The sequence below is a fragment of the Argopecten irradians genome, chromosome 4 (genome assembly GCF_041381155.1).
Source record: "Argopecten irradians isolate NY chromosome 4, Ai_NY, whole genome shotgun sequence".
In the NCBI taxonomy this organism is placed as follows: Eukaryota; Metazoa; Mollusca; class Bivalvia; order Pectinida; family Pectinidae; genus Argopecten; species Argopecten irradians.
Window position 1 is genome coordinate 6,905,584 of NC_091137.1, and position 14,701 is coordinate 6,920,284.

Here is a 14,701-nt window from a genome sequence, read left to right on the forward strand (position 1 = left end):
AGCAACCTTTCTTGCTGTATGGTCATGCTGTGGTATCCTCTGATAGTTTCTCAGAGGTTCAATTCAATTCTTTACCAGTTTTTCAAAGGTGGTAGGATTTAAGGCCTGCATTGGTGGAATGTCAGACACATTAACCACTTTTCCACCATGGCCCAATATCATTCCAGCTTGTAATTATTTAATCATATAATTAATATTATTGATATATGTTTCTTGGTCCTTTGTCAATGCCGGCCATTTCATGATTCCGTTTCTTGCTGACAAAAAGCATAACTTCCGCTCTCTGGCAGCTTAGACTGATATTTGTAAGACAGGATATACAATATTATTTGTCTGGTGTAAGCATGTTTGATTATTTGTCTTAGAATAATGCCTGAATGTTGTGTTTCTATTCTATACCAGACCTTATCAACAAGGCTTGGCGCCTGTATACACAAAACTCAAGTACAACCAAGGTGAAATTCTCCTTTATTTAAATTTGTTGAATTTCAACATCAATTCAGCTAAGTAAATTTGAGGAGTTTATGTATAAGCCAGTGTGAGAAAAATTAGCGAGTATATGTCTACAAATACATACTATTAAATCAATCTACTGGCTTATACTTTACTAAGAAAGAAAAATAAAACACTGCTTAAATTAAGATAATATATAGAATGAGGTTAGGAATCATGTGAATGACAAAAACATTCAAAAAGAAAATGAATGAGCAAAGTAAATCATGGTGTTGATGTGTTTTATTTACTTATGAATGAGTCAATTGTATTCAGAGGCATACTTTTGGAGTGCACTCATATATATCTTACAAATAAATTTAAATTGATGATGAAAAAAAAAGCAATTTTGCTTTGATGATGAAAAAAAGGAATTTTGCTTGAACCTTATTTTGAAGTATTAGCAATTGAACAATGCAACAATCGCTACTTAATACTTAATAAATAGATAAATAAATAGCTACATGAATCATTTTGGTAGCTGATTTATTAGAAGTTTCTGTGTGGGGTGGTTGTGAGCTGTGACTTAGTAAGTTAAAAGTGTCTGACATAATGGACCACAACCCCTATAAGGTCCACTCTAGTGTGACCACCTGTGTGGATTTTGTTCTCTATTCATGAGACAAACCTTATTTTAGTGGTAGCTGATTTTTTGGTCAGCATTCGGGGGACGGCAAATCTGGGTTGTCTGTTGTTAGTATGATGTGTGAAGTAGGAGGTCTTTAGAGGTAATTCCTCAGAGAGTTGACTATATAGATGACTTTAAGCTGTAATAATTGAAACATGGAATTGAATACCACAGTCTCCCAAAACACAGCATATACACAGAGAATGTCATTCCTTTCTGCGAACATGCAACATATGTTAAAACTTCATCTATATGTTAAAGGTCAGAGTTCAGGATTACATATTTACCTGTCTAGCTAAAGGTCAGAGTTCAGGCTTACATATCTATCTGTCTAGCTTAAGGTCAGAGGTTAGACTTACATATCTAACTGTCTAGGTAAAGGTCAGAGTTCAGACTTACATATCTACCTGTCAAGCTTAAGGTCAGAGGTCAGACTTGCATATCTACCTGTCTAGCTAACATCAATATGTCAAACTTACATATCTACCTTTCTAGATTAAGGTCAGAGTTCAAAATTACCTGTCTAGAAGTCAGTGATAAGGAATTTAATTAACATTCTGCCTGATACCCAAATGGGGATAATCCTAGTGCTGGTCAGTGTGATAGGGACCAATCTGATACTGACCGATGTACCACTGTCCACTCTGTGGATGGATTAATAATGACCATAACTCTTATCTGGAGAAAGGCTCAGACAGAAATCTGTAAACATGGACGCCTTGATACATAAACACCTACAGAATATTCTGTGATACATGATCACCTAGCCAACTTAATTCTTTGATAACAGGGATTTCTTATATAGAGAGAGATGTTGTAAGTCAGAGTCTAGTTTTATTCATTCATGAAATATTTCTTTAAATGTATGACACTTTAGCTGAGTCCATCCTTTACATTCAGTGATATTGTATATCAAACTTAGATAATAAGAATCAGCTTTTTCTTTCAACAACCTGAAACTCAATGTACTGACTGCATTATAAATCCAAATTTGCACTAGAATAATATCCCTTTCCACAATGAGACTTAGGAAAGTCATAAGCTGAATAAATATTATTTTGTTTTTCTGGTAAAAATTTGAGTTGCGAAATTTTGAGTATGGAGTGCAATTAAGATTTGCATTACTTCAAAGTTACATGAGTTTTGTTTGTGTTTGTGTTGTTTAAAGACGATATGTAAACGTTTGTTGTTGTTTTATACATAAGACAGTTGAATTACAAGTGTCTTCTACTTGTATCTTTTCAGATGGACTTGCAAAACTTAAGGAGAAAATCAGAAAACAACAGGAAAAGTCTTCTTCACCCGTTCCTCCAGGTAAGTTGATGTTACTGTACCAGTAGAAAACCGAAGTTCTAGGAGACTAATCACAAATCTAGCTATGACCTCTGCATAAAGTAGTAGTTCTAGGAGAAAAAAATTCTGCATAGTTGATCAGCATTTAGTTATTCAAGCGATAAAATGAAAGACACAATCAGGTGCAATCGAACTCTTAAGTAACAATCCTTTTTTAATTAAGCTGTTTAAAACTCGGACAATCTACCACTTGGCCTTCATCATGATGCTGTCAGAGATGAAACTTGGGTTATTATATTCTATTATGGCCATTTCCAGAGGGAACTGTTCTCCTATCATGTTGTCTGGCAAGGTATAGTTCCCGAGTCGAAGACGAATAGATTTAGTATGTCTCATGACATTCATTATGATGTCATATATTTTGTCCCGTACTCATTCCTTGGAGACTATACTTTGGTATAGTTTCTGTAGTCAGATATAGTCTCCTGTAGCCAAGAAGGACAGGGAACTGTCACAAAATAGACCATGGCTGTTATCCAATCGCATTCCTAGTAATTATCATGTGATGTACTAAATACAGAGGAGGATAGAAAAAACTTTTCTAAGATTATAAGTTGTGTTGTTTATGGAGTTAAACTGTTGTAACCTTGTCATTCCTGCTAGATCAGACTTGTTGGATTCTATTATTAGAAAAAATTACATTGAATAAAGCCACAAGGGAATCAATAGAGTAAAGACATGTATGAATATTTCACTGATTTACATATCTATATCAGCAAGCTGAAAGTATGTCAACAACGGTAAACACTTCCGTTTGTTTACTGGGCTGTATAACATTTTTTACAACCATTAACATTTTGTAAGGTTATAGACCTTAGCAGCTTAAAGCTGTACAGAATGCCCCAAACTTAATATGCAACAACCTTCTGAAAAGTTGTACCACCCCTCAAGGGATCTATTAGAATAAAAATGATAACTTATTTGATTAGGGGGATGTCCTAGCTCTGGCAAAAAATTCATATGCATTGAAGTAATCTTCAATTTTCAATAATTTACCTTTATTTGAGATTATGGAATGTAGTTATATGGCAGAATATGAAAGAAAGTTTTCATAATTTTATCTCATAATATACCTTTGATAACTCCCTTCCATTTACCTCATAAATATTCTCTTTAGATCGGTTGATATGATGATAATATAGTATTGGAATTTTCTATATTTGGACATCAAATTGGGGTAAAATTTATTTTAAATTTCTTATTTTTGTGTATTGAATGCATTCAGTTGTGACGAGTGCTAAACTTAGTACATCTTTACCACCAGTATATTTTGTAATCTGATGATCAGTATTTATAATGTGACATATTCAGTAGAATTGTTTACTCATTAATCAACAGTTATCTGATGACAGTATTTATAATGTGACATATTCAGTAGAATTGTTTACTCCATTAATCAACAGTGATCTGATGACAGTATTTATAATGTGACATATTCAGTAGAATTGTTTACTCATTAATCAACAGTAATCTGATGACAGTATTTGTAATGTGACATATTCAGTAGAATTGTTCACTCCATTAATCAACAGTTATCTGATGACAGTATTTGTAATGTGATATATTCAGTAGAATTGATGACAGTATTTATAATGTGACATATTCAGTAGAATTGTTCACTCCATTAATCAACAATTATCTGATGACAGTATTTATAATGTGACATATTCAGTAGAATTGTTCACTCCATTAATCAACAGTTATCTGATGACAGTATTTGTAATGTGACATATTCAGTAGAATTGTTTACTCCATTAATCAACAGTTATCTGATGACAGTATTTGTAATGTGACATATTCAGTAGAATTGTTCACTGCATTAATCAACAGTTATCTGATGACAGTATTTGTAATGTGACATATTCAGTAGAATTGTTCACTGCATTAATCAACAGTTATCTGATGACAGTATTTGTAATGTGACATATTCAGTAGAATTGTTCACTGCATTAATCAACAGTTATCTGATGACAGTATTTGTAATGTGACATATTCAGTAGAATTGTTTACTCCATTAATCAAGTTATCTGATGACAGTATTTATAATGTGACATATTCAGTAGAATTGTTCACTCCATTAATCAACAGTTATCTGATGACAGTATTTGTAATGTGATATATTCAGTAGAATTGATGACAGTATTTATAATGTGACATATTCAGTAGAATTGTTCACTCCATTAATCAACAGTTATCTGATGACAGTATTTATAATGTGACATATTCAGTAGAATTGTTTACTCCATTAATCAACAGTGATCTGATGACAGTATTTATAATGTGACATATTCAGTAGAATTGTTTACTCCATTAATCAACAGTTATCTGATGACAGTATTTGTAATGTGACATATTCAGTAGAATTGTTTACTCCATTAATCAACAGTGATCTGATGATCAGTTGACCTTGTGAAGTCTCAATGACCTTGGCAGAGCTGTTAAAGCAGATGGAAATCTTTGCATGTGATAATGCATATTAAACGTTATCCTAAATATAGGGTGTAGCCAAATAACAATTTTTTAGGAATGCGATTAAACCCCTGCCCAACTAGAGGTTTGCCTTGTTAAAGGTGCAATGCTATTATAAACAAATTGGTATTTTGTAATTCCATTTCTCATTAGGATCTTTGATGCAGGATTGAGCCTGTAATAATCTCCAAAATATCTGTTCATTTACACTTGGTTTCCTGATATTTTCTTGACTACAGTTAGACAGACTATCTTACACTTGACTACATTTAGACAGAATATCTAACACTAGACTACAGTTAGACAGAATATCTAACACTTGACTACAGTTAGACAGACTATCTAACACTTGACTACAGTTAGACAGACTATCTTACACTTGACTACAGTTAGACAGACTATCTTACACTTGACTACAGTTAGACAGACTATCTTACACTTGACTACAGTTAGACAGACTATCTAACACTTGACTACAGTTAGACAGACTATCTAACACTTGACTACAGTTAGACAGACTATCTTACACTTGACTACAGTTAGACAGACTATCTAACACTTGACTACATTTAGACAGAATATCTTACACTTGACTACAGTTAGACAGACTATCTTACACTTGACTACAGTTAGACAGACTATCTTACACTTGACTACAGTTAGACAGAATATCTAACACTTGACTACAGTTAGACAGACTATCTAACACTTGACTACAGTTAGACAGACTATCTTACACTTGACTACAGTTAGACAGACTATCTAACACTTGACTACAGTTAGACAGACTATCTTACACTTGACTACAGTTAGACAGACTATCTTACACTTGACTACAGTTAGACAGACTATCTAACACTTGACTACAGTTAGACAGACTATCTTACACTTGACTACAGTTAGACAGAATATCTAACACTTGACTACAGTTAGACAGACTATCTAATACTTGACTACATTTAGACAGAATATCTAACACTTGACTACAGTTAGACAGAATATCTTACACTTGACTACAGTTAGACAGACTATCTTTCACTTGACTACATTTAGACAGAATATCTAACACTTGACTACAGTTAGACAGAATATCTAACACTTGACTACAGTTAGACAGACTATCTAACACTTGACTACAGTTAGACAGACTATCTTACACTTGACTACAGTTAGACAGACTATCTTACACTTGACTACAGTTAGACAGACTATCTAACACTTGACTACAGTTAGACAGACTATCTAACACTTGACTACAGTTAGACAGACTATCTAACACTTGACTACAGTTAGACAGACTATTTTACACTTGACTACAGTTAGACAGACTATCTAACACTTGACTACAGTTAGACAGACTATCTTACACTTGACTACAGTTAGACAGACTATCTAACACTTGACTACAGTTAGACAGACTATCTAACACTTGACTACAGTTAGACAGACTATCTTACACTTGACTACAGTTAGACAGACTATCTAACACTTGACTACAGTTAGACAGACTATCTTACACTTGACTACAGTTAGACAGACTATCTAACACTTGACTACAGTTAGACAGACTATCTTACACTTGACTACAGTTAGACAGACTATCTTACACTTGACTACAGTTAGACAGACTATCTAACACTTGACTACAGTTAGACAGACTATCTAACACTTGACTACAGTTAGACAGACTATCTTACACTTGACTACAGTTAGACAGACTATCTAACACTTGACTACAGTTAGACAGACTATCTAACACTTGACTACAGTTAGACAGACTATCTTACACTTGACTACAGTTAGACAGACTATCTAACACTTGACTACAGTTAGACAGACTATCTTACACTTGACTACAGTTAGACAGACTATCTAACACTTGACTACAGTTAGACAGAATATCTAACACTTGACTACAGTTAGACAGACTATCTAACACTTGACTACAGTTAGACAAACTATCTAACACTTGTACCTGATCTGAATTCTAATAATATGTTTCTGAGAATTCTAAGATAACATACAAAGCCTGACACTTCCAGCATTTAAGTATAAGTATTGGTCAATATATTCAACTTTCTACCTAAAATGGTAAATTTTTGGGTGTACGTATTAAAATGTTTCCTTATTAGATAAGCTAGGTTTTGGTTGGTAATATTTAGATGTCAATAAATGGAATACACACCTGGTTTTAGGTTGAGGTGTACAGAAGTTTTACTTTAGTAACCTTTTGATGTAGATTGAGACTGTATATTTATTTAATCATGTCATCACTATTCTCACCAGTGTTTTAGGGCTTCTATAAAGAATCACAAGAAATACCACATGTTTATTTCAGTGACTAATTTTTTACTCAATCTACGTTTGGTGAAATAAAACGCCTGAGAGACTGTTTTCTACCAGATTTGATATGGATCTGAATTATCTTTTGAAATCTTTATAAAACTTTGTATTGAATAAGTGAGAGGAGCTTATTTTTAGATGTGTGATTTATTGAGTGTAGTGAACATGTACAGGTATTTAACCTTTAGTTATCTTCCACACATTATATACTTGACCTGACAGTTGAATGTCCACAGTCTTGTCGACCTGAATTAGAAAGGTTTCCTAAGATTCAGTTGGAAAATGCTTTTGTTTGAAAAGCTAATATGTGTCTTTGTATCGGTTAGATTTCACTTTCAAATTGTTGACTTATCTGAAACTAGTACCACAGAACTAAATGGCCAATGACTCGGGGCCCGAGATATGTATAGCAAATATATGCAGTGTGTATTTCTAAAGTGTTTTCCACAAACTTATATTTATAGTGTGATAAAAGATCAATAAATTTGGCTGAAGTTGGCAAAGGCACAAGTCGGGGTGATTGTGGGGCGTCCAACCAATATGTATACTACTGTAGATCTATTGAGTGTCGGTAAACAGCCTGTACCAAATGTTGGAAATAAGAATTGTATAGATTTCCTATACGGTGGAATGATACAGGTGTAGTGTGGTATGCGAGTACAGAGATTTAGACTGGCCATAGACATGTACAGATAGGTAGATTACATGTGTGTATGTCAGGGATAGTATAAACATCTATGTAAAATGTCAGCACCGACTTTATTCCTGGGATGTTGTACCTGAGGATTTAAGCTGCACTAGGTAAGTGTACATGAATCTTGTTTGTACCTGTAAGTCAACTTAGTATTTACTACTGTAGTTTGCGTCTATTAATATTGTACGCTATTATTTGGCGATTCAATGACAAAGGTGTTCATTTTTGTGAAAATAACATGTAGCGGACTTAACATCATGATGGACATCTGCAATACTATGTGCAAGAGTTGTCATTAAAAGTTTACCGTCCCCTGAGGCATTATGGATAAGGTTTAAAAATTAAAACTGTGAGAGTGGTAATTTCATTAGTTTTAAGGTAAATCAATTCTTCCCTTTAGATAGAAGATTTTGATTAAGTTCAGACTTTCCTTTCTATTTGTAAATTAAATGTACATGTGGCATCCATGGTTTGGAAGAGGAAGACATTTCTATCATCACTTGAAAGAAAATAGAAAGACAAATCTGTGGTGAACTCTACAATGTGCACATGATAGGTAATATTGTTGTCAGGGATGTTACAGGCATGCAGTTTGACTAAATTCTGTGTCTAATTTATTAGCTCACCTAGTCCGAAGGACCAAGACTTTGAGTGAAGTTGTGATCACTTGAAAGAAAATAGAAAGACAAATCCTGTGGTGAACTCTACAATGTGCACATGATAGGTAATATTGTTGTCAGGGATGTTACAGGCATGCAGTTTGACTAAATTCTGTGTCTAATTTATTAAGACAGCTAGAAAACTACTAAGACTTTGAGTGAAGTTGTAGTTTGCATCAAGTTAGGGAACCAAGTCAAATGTTTAAGACGATGATGTGCAGCACAAGAATGAGTGAATAGCTTTAATCTGAGATTCCATTTTATGCTTGGAGATGTTTGTGGACCAAATCAAACCAATAAAGCACTGTGTGTGTCTGTATATTCCTCCAAGGTTGCCTTCGCATATTGTTGTTGGAAAGTAAATCTTTGAAGGACCTAGATGTTTACATGTGACTGGAGATGATCTGAGGTGATAAGCAGCGCCTTATTGATTAACATACCTGTGTGTTTCACACCTGAGAAGTGGTATAACTAATGATCAGTGTTTATGTCAATTACTGACGAAAGTAATTTATCTTTTATCCAGAGATAGCACACAAAAAATGAGGATGATGAGCAGAGATGTGATTGAATGATCATTAAATGACAGGAGATATCAGGTGATTGACATAAAGAAAAAAGAAAAATGGTGTTAGGTAGCTATGTGGTACCTAGTTTATAACTTAGTAATGGGGTTACAGGACTAAAAAGTAAAAGCTTTTTTTGTTCTCCCTCTGACATTAACCTGGTATTAATCTTGTTAAATACTGAATCGGATACATAAATCTCTGGCTTAATTAAGACAGTATCAGATTTACATAATATTAATTAACAGCCAGGGTCATTCAAGGACAACCACTGACCAGTACCTACAAGGTACTTGACCATAATGTGGATTTTGAACTTGCCTCTACATGATTGAGTCACTCACTATCTAACACCCTAGTTACTGGAGTAGGGAAGAGGGAAGGGAGGGGAGGCAGAATTCTAACCACTCACTATCTAAAACCCTAGTTACTGGAGTAGGGAAGAGGGAAGGGAGGCAGAATTCTAATCACTCACTATCTAACACCCTAGTTACTGGAGTAGGGAAGGGAGGGGAGGGGGAGGCAGAATTCTAATCACTCACTATCTAACACCCTAGTTACTGGAGTAGGGAAGAGGGAAGGGAGGGGAGGCAGAATTCTAATCACTCACTATCTAACACCCTAGTTACTGGAGTAGGGAAGGGAGGGGAGGGGAGGGGAGGGAGGAGGCAGAATTCTAATCACTCACTATCTAACACCCTAGTTACTGGAGTAGGGAAGAGGGAAGGGAGGGGAGGCAGAATTCTAATCACTCACTATCTAACACCCTAGTTACTGGAGTAGGGAAGGGAGGGGAGGCAGAATTCTAATCACTCACTATCTAACACCCTAGTTACTGGAGTAGGGAAGAGGGAAGGGCAGGGGAGGCAGAATTCTAATCACTCACTATCTAACATCCTAGTTACTGGAGTAGGGAAGAGGGAAGGGAGGGGAGGCAGAATTCTAATCACTCACTATCTAACACCCTAGTTACTGGAGTAGGGAAGAGGGAAGGGAGGGGAGGCAGAATTCTAATCACTCACTATCTAACACCCTAGTTACTGGAGTAGGGAAGGGAGGGGAGGGGAGGCAGAATTCTAATCACTCACTATCTAACACCCTAGTTACTGGAGTAGGGAAGGGAGGGGAGGGGGAGGCAGAATTCTAATCACTCACTATCTAACATCCTAGTTACTGGAGTAGGGAAGAGGGAAGGGAGGGGAGGCAGAATTCTAATCACTCACTATCTAACACCCTAGTTACTGGAGTAGGGAAGAGGGAAGGGAGGGGAGGCAGAATTCTAATCACTCACTATCTAACATCCTAGTTACTGGAGTAGGGAAGGGAGGGGAGGCAGAATTCTAATCACTCACTATCTAACATCCTAGTTACTGGAGTAGGGAAGGGAGGGGAGGCAGAATTCTAATCACTCACTATCTAACACCCTAGTTACTGGAGTAGGGAAGAGGGAAGGGAGGGGAGGCAGAATTCTAATCACTCACTATCTAACACCCTAGTTACTGGAGTAGGGAAGGGAGGGGGAGGCAGAATTCTAATCACTCACTATCTAACACCCTAGTTACTGGAGTAGGGAAGGGAGGGGAGGCAGAATTCTAATCACTCACTATCTAACACCCTAGTTACTGGAGTAGGGAAGGGAGGGGAGGGGGAGGCAGAATTCTAATCACTCACTATCTAACACCCTAGTTACTGGAGTAGGGAAGAGGGAAGGAGGGGAGGCAGAATTCTAATCACTCACTATCTAACACCCTAGTTACTGGACTGGAGTAGGGAAGGGAGGGGAGGCAGAATTCTAATCACTCACTATCTAACACCCTAGTTACTGGAGTAGGGAAGAGGGAAGGGAGGGGAGGCAGAATTCTAATCATCTCACTATCTAACACCCTAGTTACTGGAGTAGGGAAGAGGGAAGGGAGGGGAGGCAGAATTCTAATCACTCACTATCTAACACCCTAGTTACTGGAGTAGGGAAGGGAAGGGAGGGGAGGCAGAATTCTAATCACTCACTATCTAACACCCTAGTTACTGGAGTAGGGAGGGAGGGAGGGGAGGCAGAATTCTAATCACTCACTATCTAACACCCTAGTTACTGGAGTAGGGAAGGGAGGGGAGGGGAGGCAGAATTCTAATCACTCACTATCTAACACCCTAGTTACTGGAGTAGGGAAGGGAGGGGAGGGGAGGCAGAATTCTAAATCACTCACTATCTAACACCCTAGTTACTGGAGTAGGGAAGAGGGAAGGGAGGGGAGGCAGAATTCTAATCACTCACTATCTAACACCCTAGTTACTGGAGTAGGGAAGAGGGAAGGCAGGGGAGGCAGAATTCTAATCACTCACTATCTAACACCCTAGTTACTGGAGTAGGGAAGGGAGGGAGGGGAGGCAGAATTCTAATCACTCACTATCTAACACCCTAGTTACTGGAGTAGGGAAGAGGGAAGGGAGGGGAGGCAGAATTCTAATCACTCACTATCTAACACCCTAGTTACTGGAGTAGGGAAGGGAGGGGGGAGGCAGAATTCTAATCACTCACTATCTAACACCCTAGTTACTGGAGTAGGGAAGGGAGGGAGGGGAGGCAGAATTCTAATCACTCACTATCTAACACCCTAGTTACTGGAGTAGGGAAGGGAAGGGAGGGGAGGCAGAATTCTAATCACTCACTATCTAACACCCTAGTTACTGGAGTAGGGAAAGGGAAGGGAGGGGAGGGGAGGCAGAATTCTAATCACTCACTATCTAACACCCTAGTTACTGGAGTAGGGAAGAGGGAAGGGAGGGGAGGCAGAATTCTAATCACTCACTATCTAACACCCTAGTTACTGGAGTAGGGAAGAGGGAAGGCAGGGGAGGCAGAATTCTAATCACTCACTATCTAACACCCTAGTTACTGGAGTAGGGAAGAGGGAAGGGAGGGGAGGCAGAATTCTAATCACTCACTATCTAACACCCTAGTTACTGGAGTAGGGAAGAGGGAGGGAGGGGAGGCAGAATTCTAATCACTCACTATCTAACACCCTAGTTACTGGAGTAGGGAAGAGGGAAGGGAGGGGAGGCAGAATTCTAATCACTCACTATCTAACACCCTAGTTACTGGAGTAGGGAAGAGGGAAGGGAGGGGAGGCAGAATTCTAATCACTCACTATCTAACACCCTAGTTACTGGAGTAGGGAAGGGAGGGGAGGGGAGGCAGAATTCTAATCACTCACTATCTAACACCCTAGTTACTGGAGTAGGGAAGAGGGAAGGCAGGGGAGGCAGAATTCTAATCACTCACTATCTAACACCCTAGTTACTGGAGTAGGGAAGAGGGAAGGGAGGGGAGGCAGAATTCTAATCACTCACTATCTAACACCCTAGTTACTGGAGTAGGGAAGAGGGAGGGGAGGGGAGGCAGAATTCTAATCACTCACTATCTAACACCCTAGTTACTGGAGTAGGGAAGAGGGAAGGGAGGGGAGGCAGAATTCTAATCACTCACTATCTAAACACCCTAGTTACTGGAGTAGGGAAGAGGGAAGGGAGGGGAGGCAGAATTCTAATCACTCACTATCTAACATCCTAGTTACTGGAGTAGGGAAGGGAGGGGAGGCAGAATTCTAATCACTCACTATCTAACACCCTAGTTACTGGAGAGGAATTCTAATCACTCACTATCTAAACCCTAGTTACTGGAGTGGAGAGGGAAGGGAGGGGAGGCAGAATTCTAATCACTCACTATCTAACACCCTAGTTACTGGAGTAGGGAAGGGAGGGGAGGCAGAATTCTAATCACTCACTATCTAACACCCTAGTTACTGGAGTAGGGAAGGGAGGGGAGGGGGAGGCAGAATTCTAATCACTCACTATCTAACACCCTAGTTACTGGAGTAGGGAAGAGGGAAGGGAGGGGAGGCAGAATTCTAATCACTCACTATCTAACACCCTAGTTACTGGAGTAGGGAAGAGGGAAGGGAGGGGAGGCAGAATTCTAATCACTCACTATCTAACACCCTAGTTACTGGAGTAGGGAAGGGAGGGGAGGCAGAATTCTAATCACTCACTATCTAACACCCTAGTTACTGGAGTAGGGAAGGGAGGGGAGGCAGAATTCTAATCACTCACTATCTAACACCCTAGTTACTGGAGTAGGGAAGGGAGGGGAGGCAGAATTCTAATCACTCACTATCTAACACCCTAGTTACTGGAGTAGGGAAGAGGGAAGGGAGGGGAGGCAGAATTCTAATCACTCACTATCTAACACCCTAGTTACTGGAGTAGGGAAGGGAGGGGAGGCAGAATTCTAATCACTCACTATCTAACACCCTAGTTACTGGAGTAGGGAAGAGGGAAGGGAGGGGGAGGCAGAATTCTAATCACTCACTATCTAACACCCTAGTTACTGGAGTAGGGAAGGGAGGGGAGGGGAGGCAGAATTCTAATCACTCACTATCTAACACCCTAGTTACTGGAGTAGGGAAGAGGGAAGGCAGGGGAGGCAGAATTCTAATCACTCACTATCTAACACCCTAGTTACTGGAGTAGGGAAGAGGGAAGGGAGGGGAGGCAGAATTCTAATCACTCACTATCTAACACCCTAGTTACTGGAGTAGGGAAGAGGGAAGGGAGGGGAGGCAGAATTCTAATCACTCACTATCTAACACCCTAGTTCCTGGAGTAGGAAGGGAGGGGAGGGGAGGCAGAATTCTTGGATAGAGTGGTAGTGGGACGTTGTTTAATTATATCGCATGTGTACAGCCATGTCCTGAAATCATCAGACAAAATTGTCAAAAAGAAATATTCAAATGTTCAAAGTTATAAAGTAAACCATTGTTATGTCACAAGTGGTCTGATGCCGTAACCATGACGTAGATTAGAAATGTTCAAAAACACTATATGCATTTATAGATTTCATTACAATACCTGAAGGTCTGAAAGTAATCAGACATGATCTTCATGCTGCATCGCTTCACACAGGAGACAGAAATCACCTGTATTAATTTTTTATTGTCTAATGTAAAAAAAAAAGCATAGCTGTAGATAGGATCACTGAAGGTGTATGCTCAGTAACGTACTGATAGCATCATGGTGATCACTAATGATTTCTATGTGAATGGTCTGTGCACATTTTATGCGATGGAAAACAAAAGATTAATTCATGGCATTTATATGTAAAACTTGATTTGATAACATGAGCTTTATAATGACTAGTTTATTGATGTATTTCAATACTGGACTGGGGAAGGACTAGCCAATCATTTTATCAAGATTATTTGGGTACAAATTATGGGTCTTAGCTTTTATTGTTGACTAACTTTAAATCACCATACCATTTCTGTATGTTTGTTGGGATTAAGAAATACTTAAATCGATCTTTATAGTTATAAGAAAAGTAAATATTTGTCCCATATATTGCTGTATCATTTATTGACTTGTGTATTATTATATAGAATTCTGATAATGTAAACGTATGATATTGCTAAAACATTTATACTTTCAAACTTGCTCCACCCTG

At 38.1% G+C, this 14,701-nt stretch overlaps 1 protein-coding gene across 2 annotated transcripts in view; it reads left to right on the forward strand.

Moving 5' to 3' along the window:
* The window catches only part of LOC138320468 (centrosome-associated protein 350-like), a 121,997-nt gene that overhangs the window by 37,811 nt on the left and 69,485 nt on the right, over nucleotides 1-14,701 (forward strand). Inside the window, exon 3 of one of the 2 annotated variants that reach the window (XM_069263430.1) lies at nucleotides 2,366-2,434. In XM_069263430.1, coding sequence (XP_069119531.1) covers nucleotides 2,366-2,434 — 69 coding nt within the window. Of the gene's footprint in view, nucleotides 1-2,365; nucleotides 2,435-7,806; nucleotides 8,087-14,701 lie in introns of those variants that run through there. The other variant, XM_069263431.1, reaches the window with a different exon arrangement.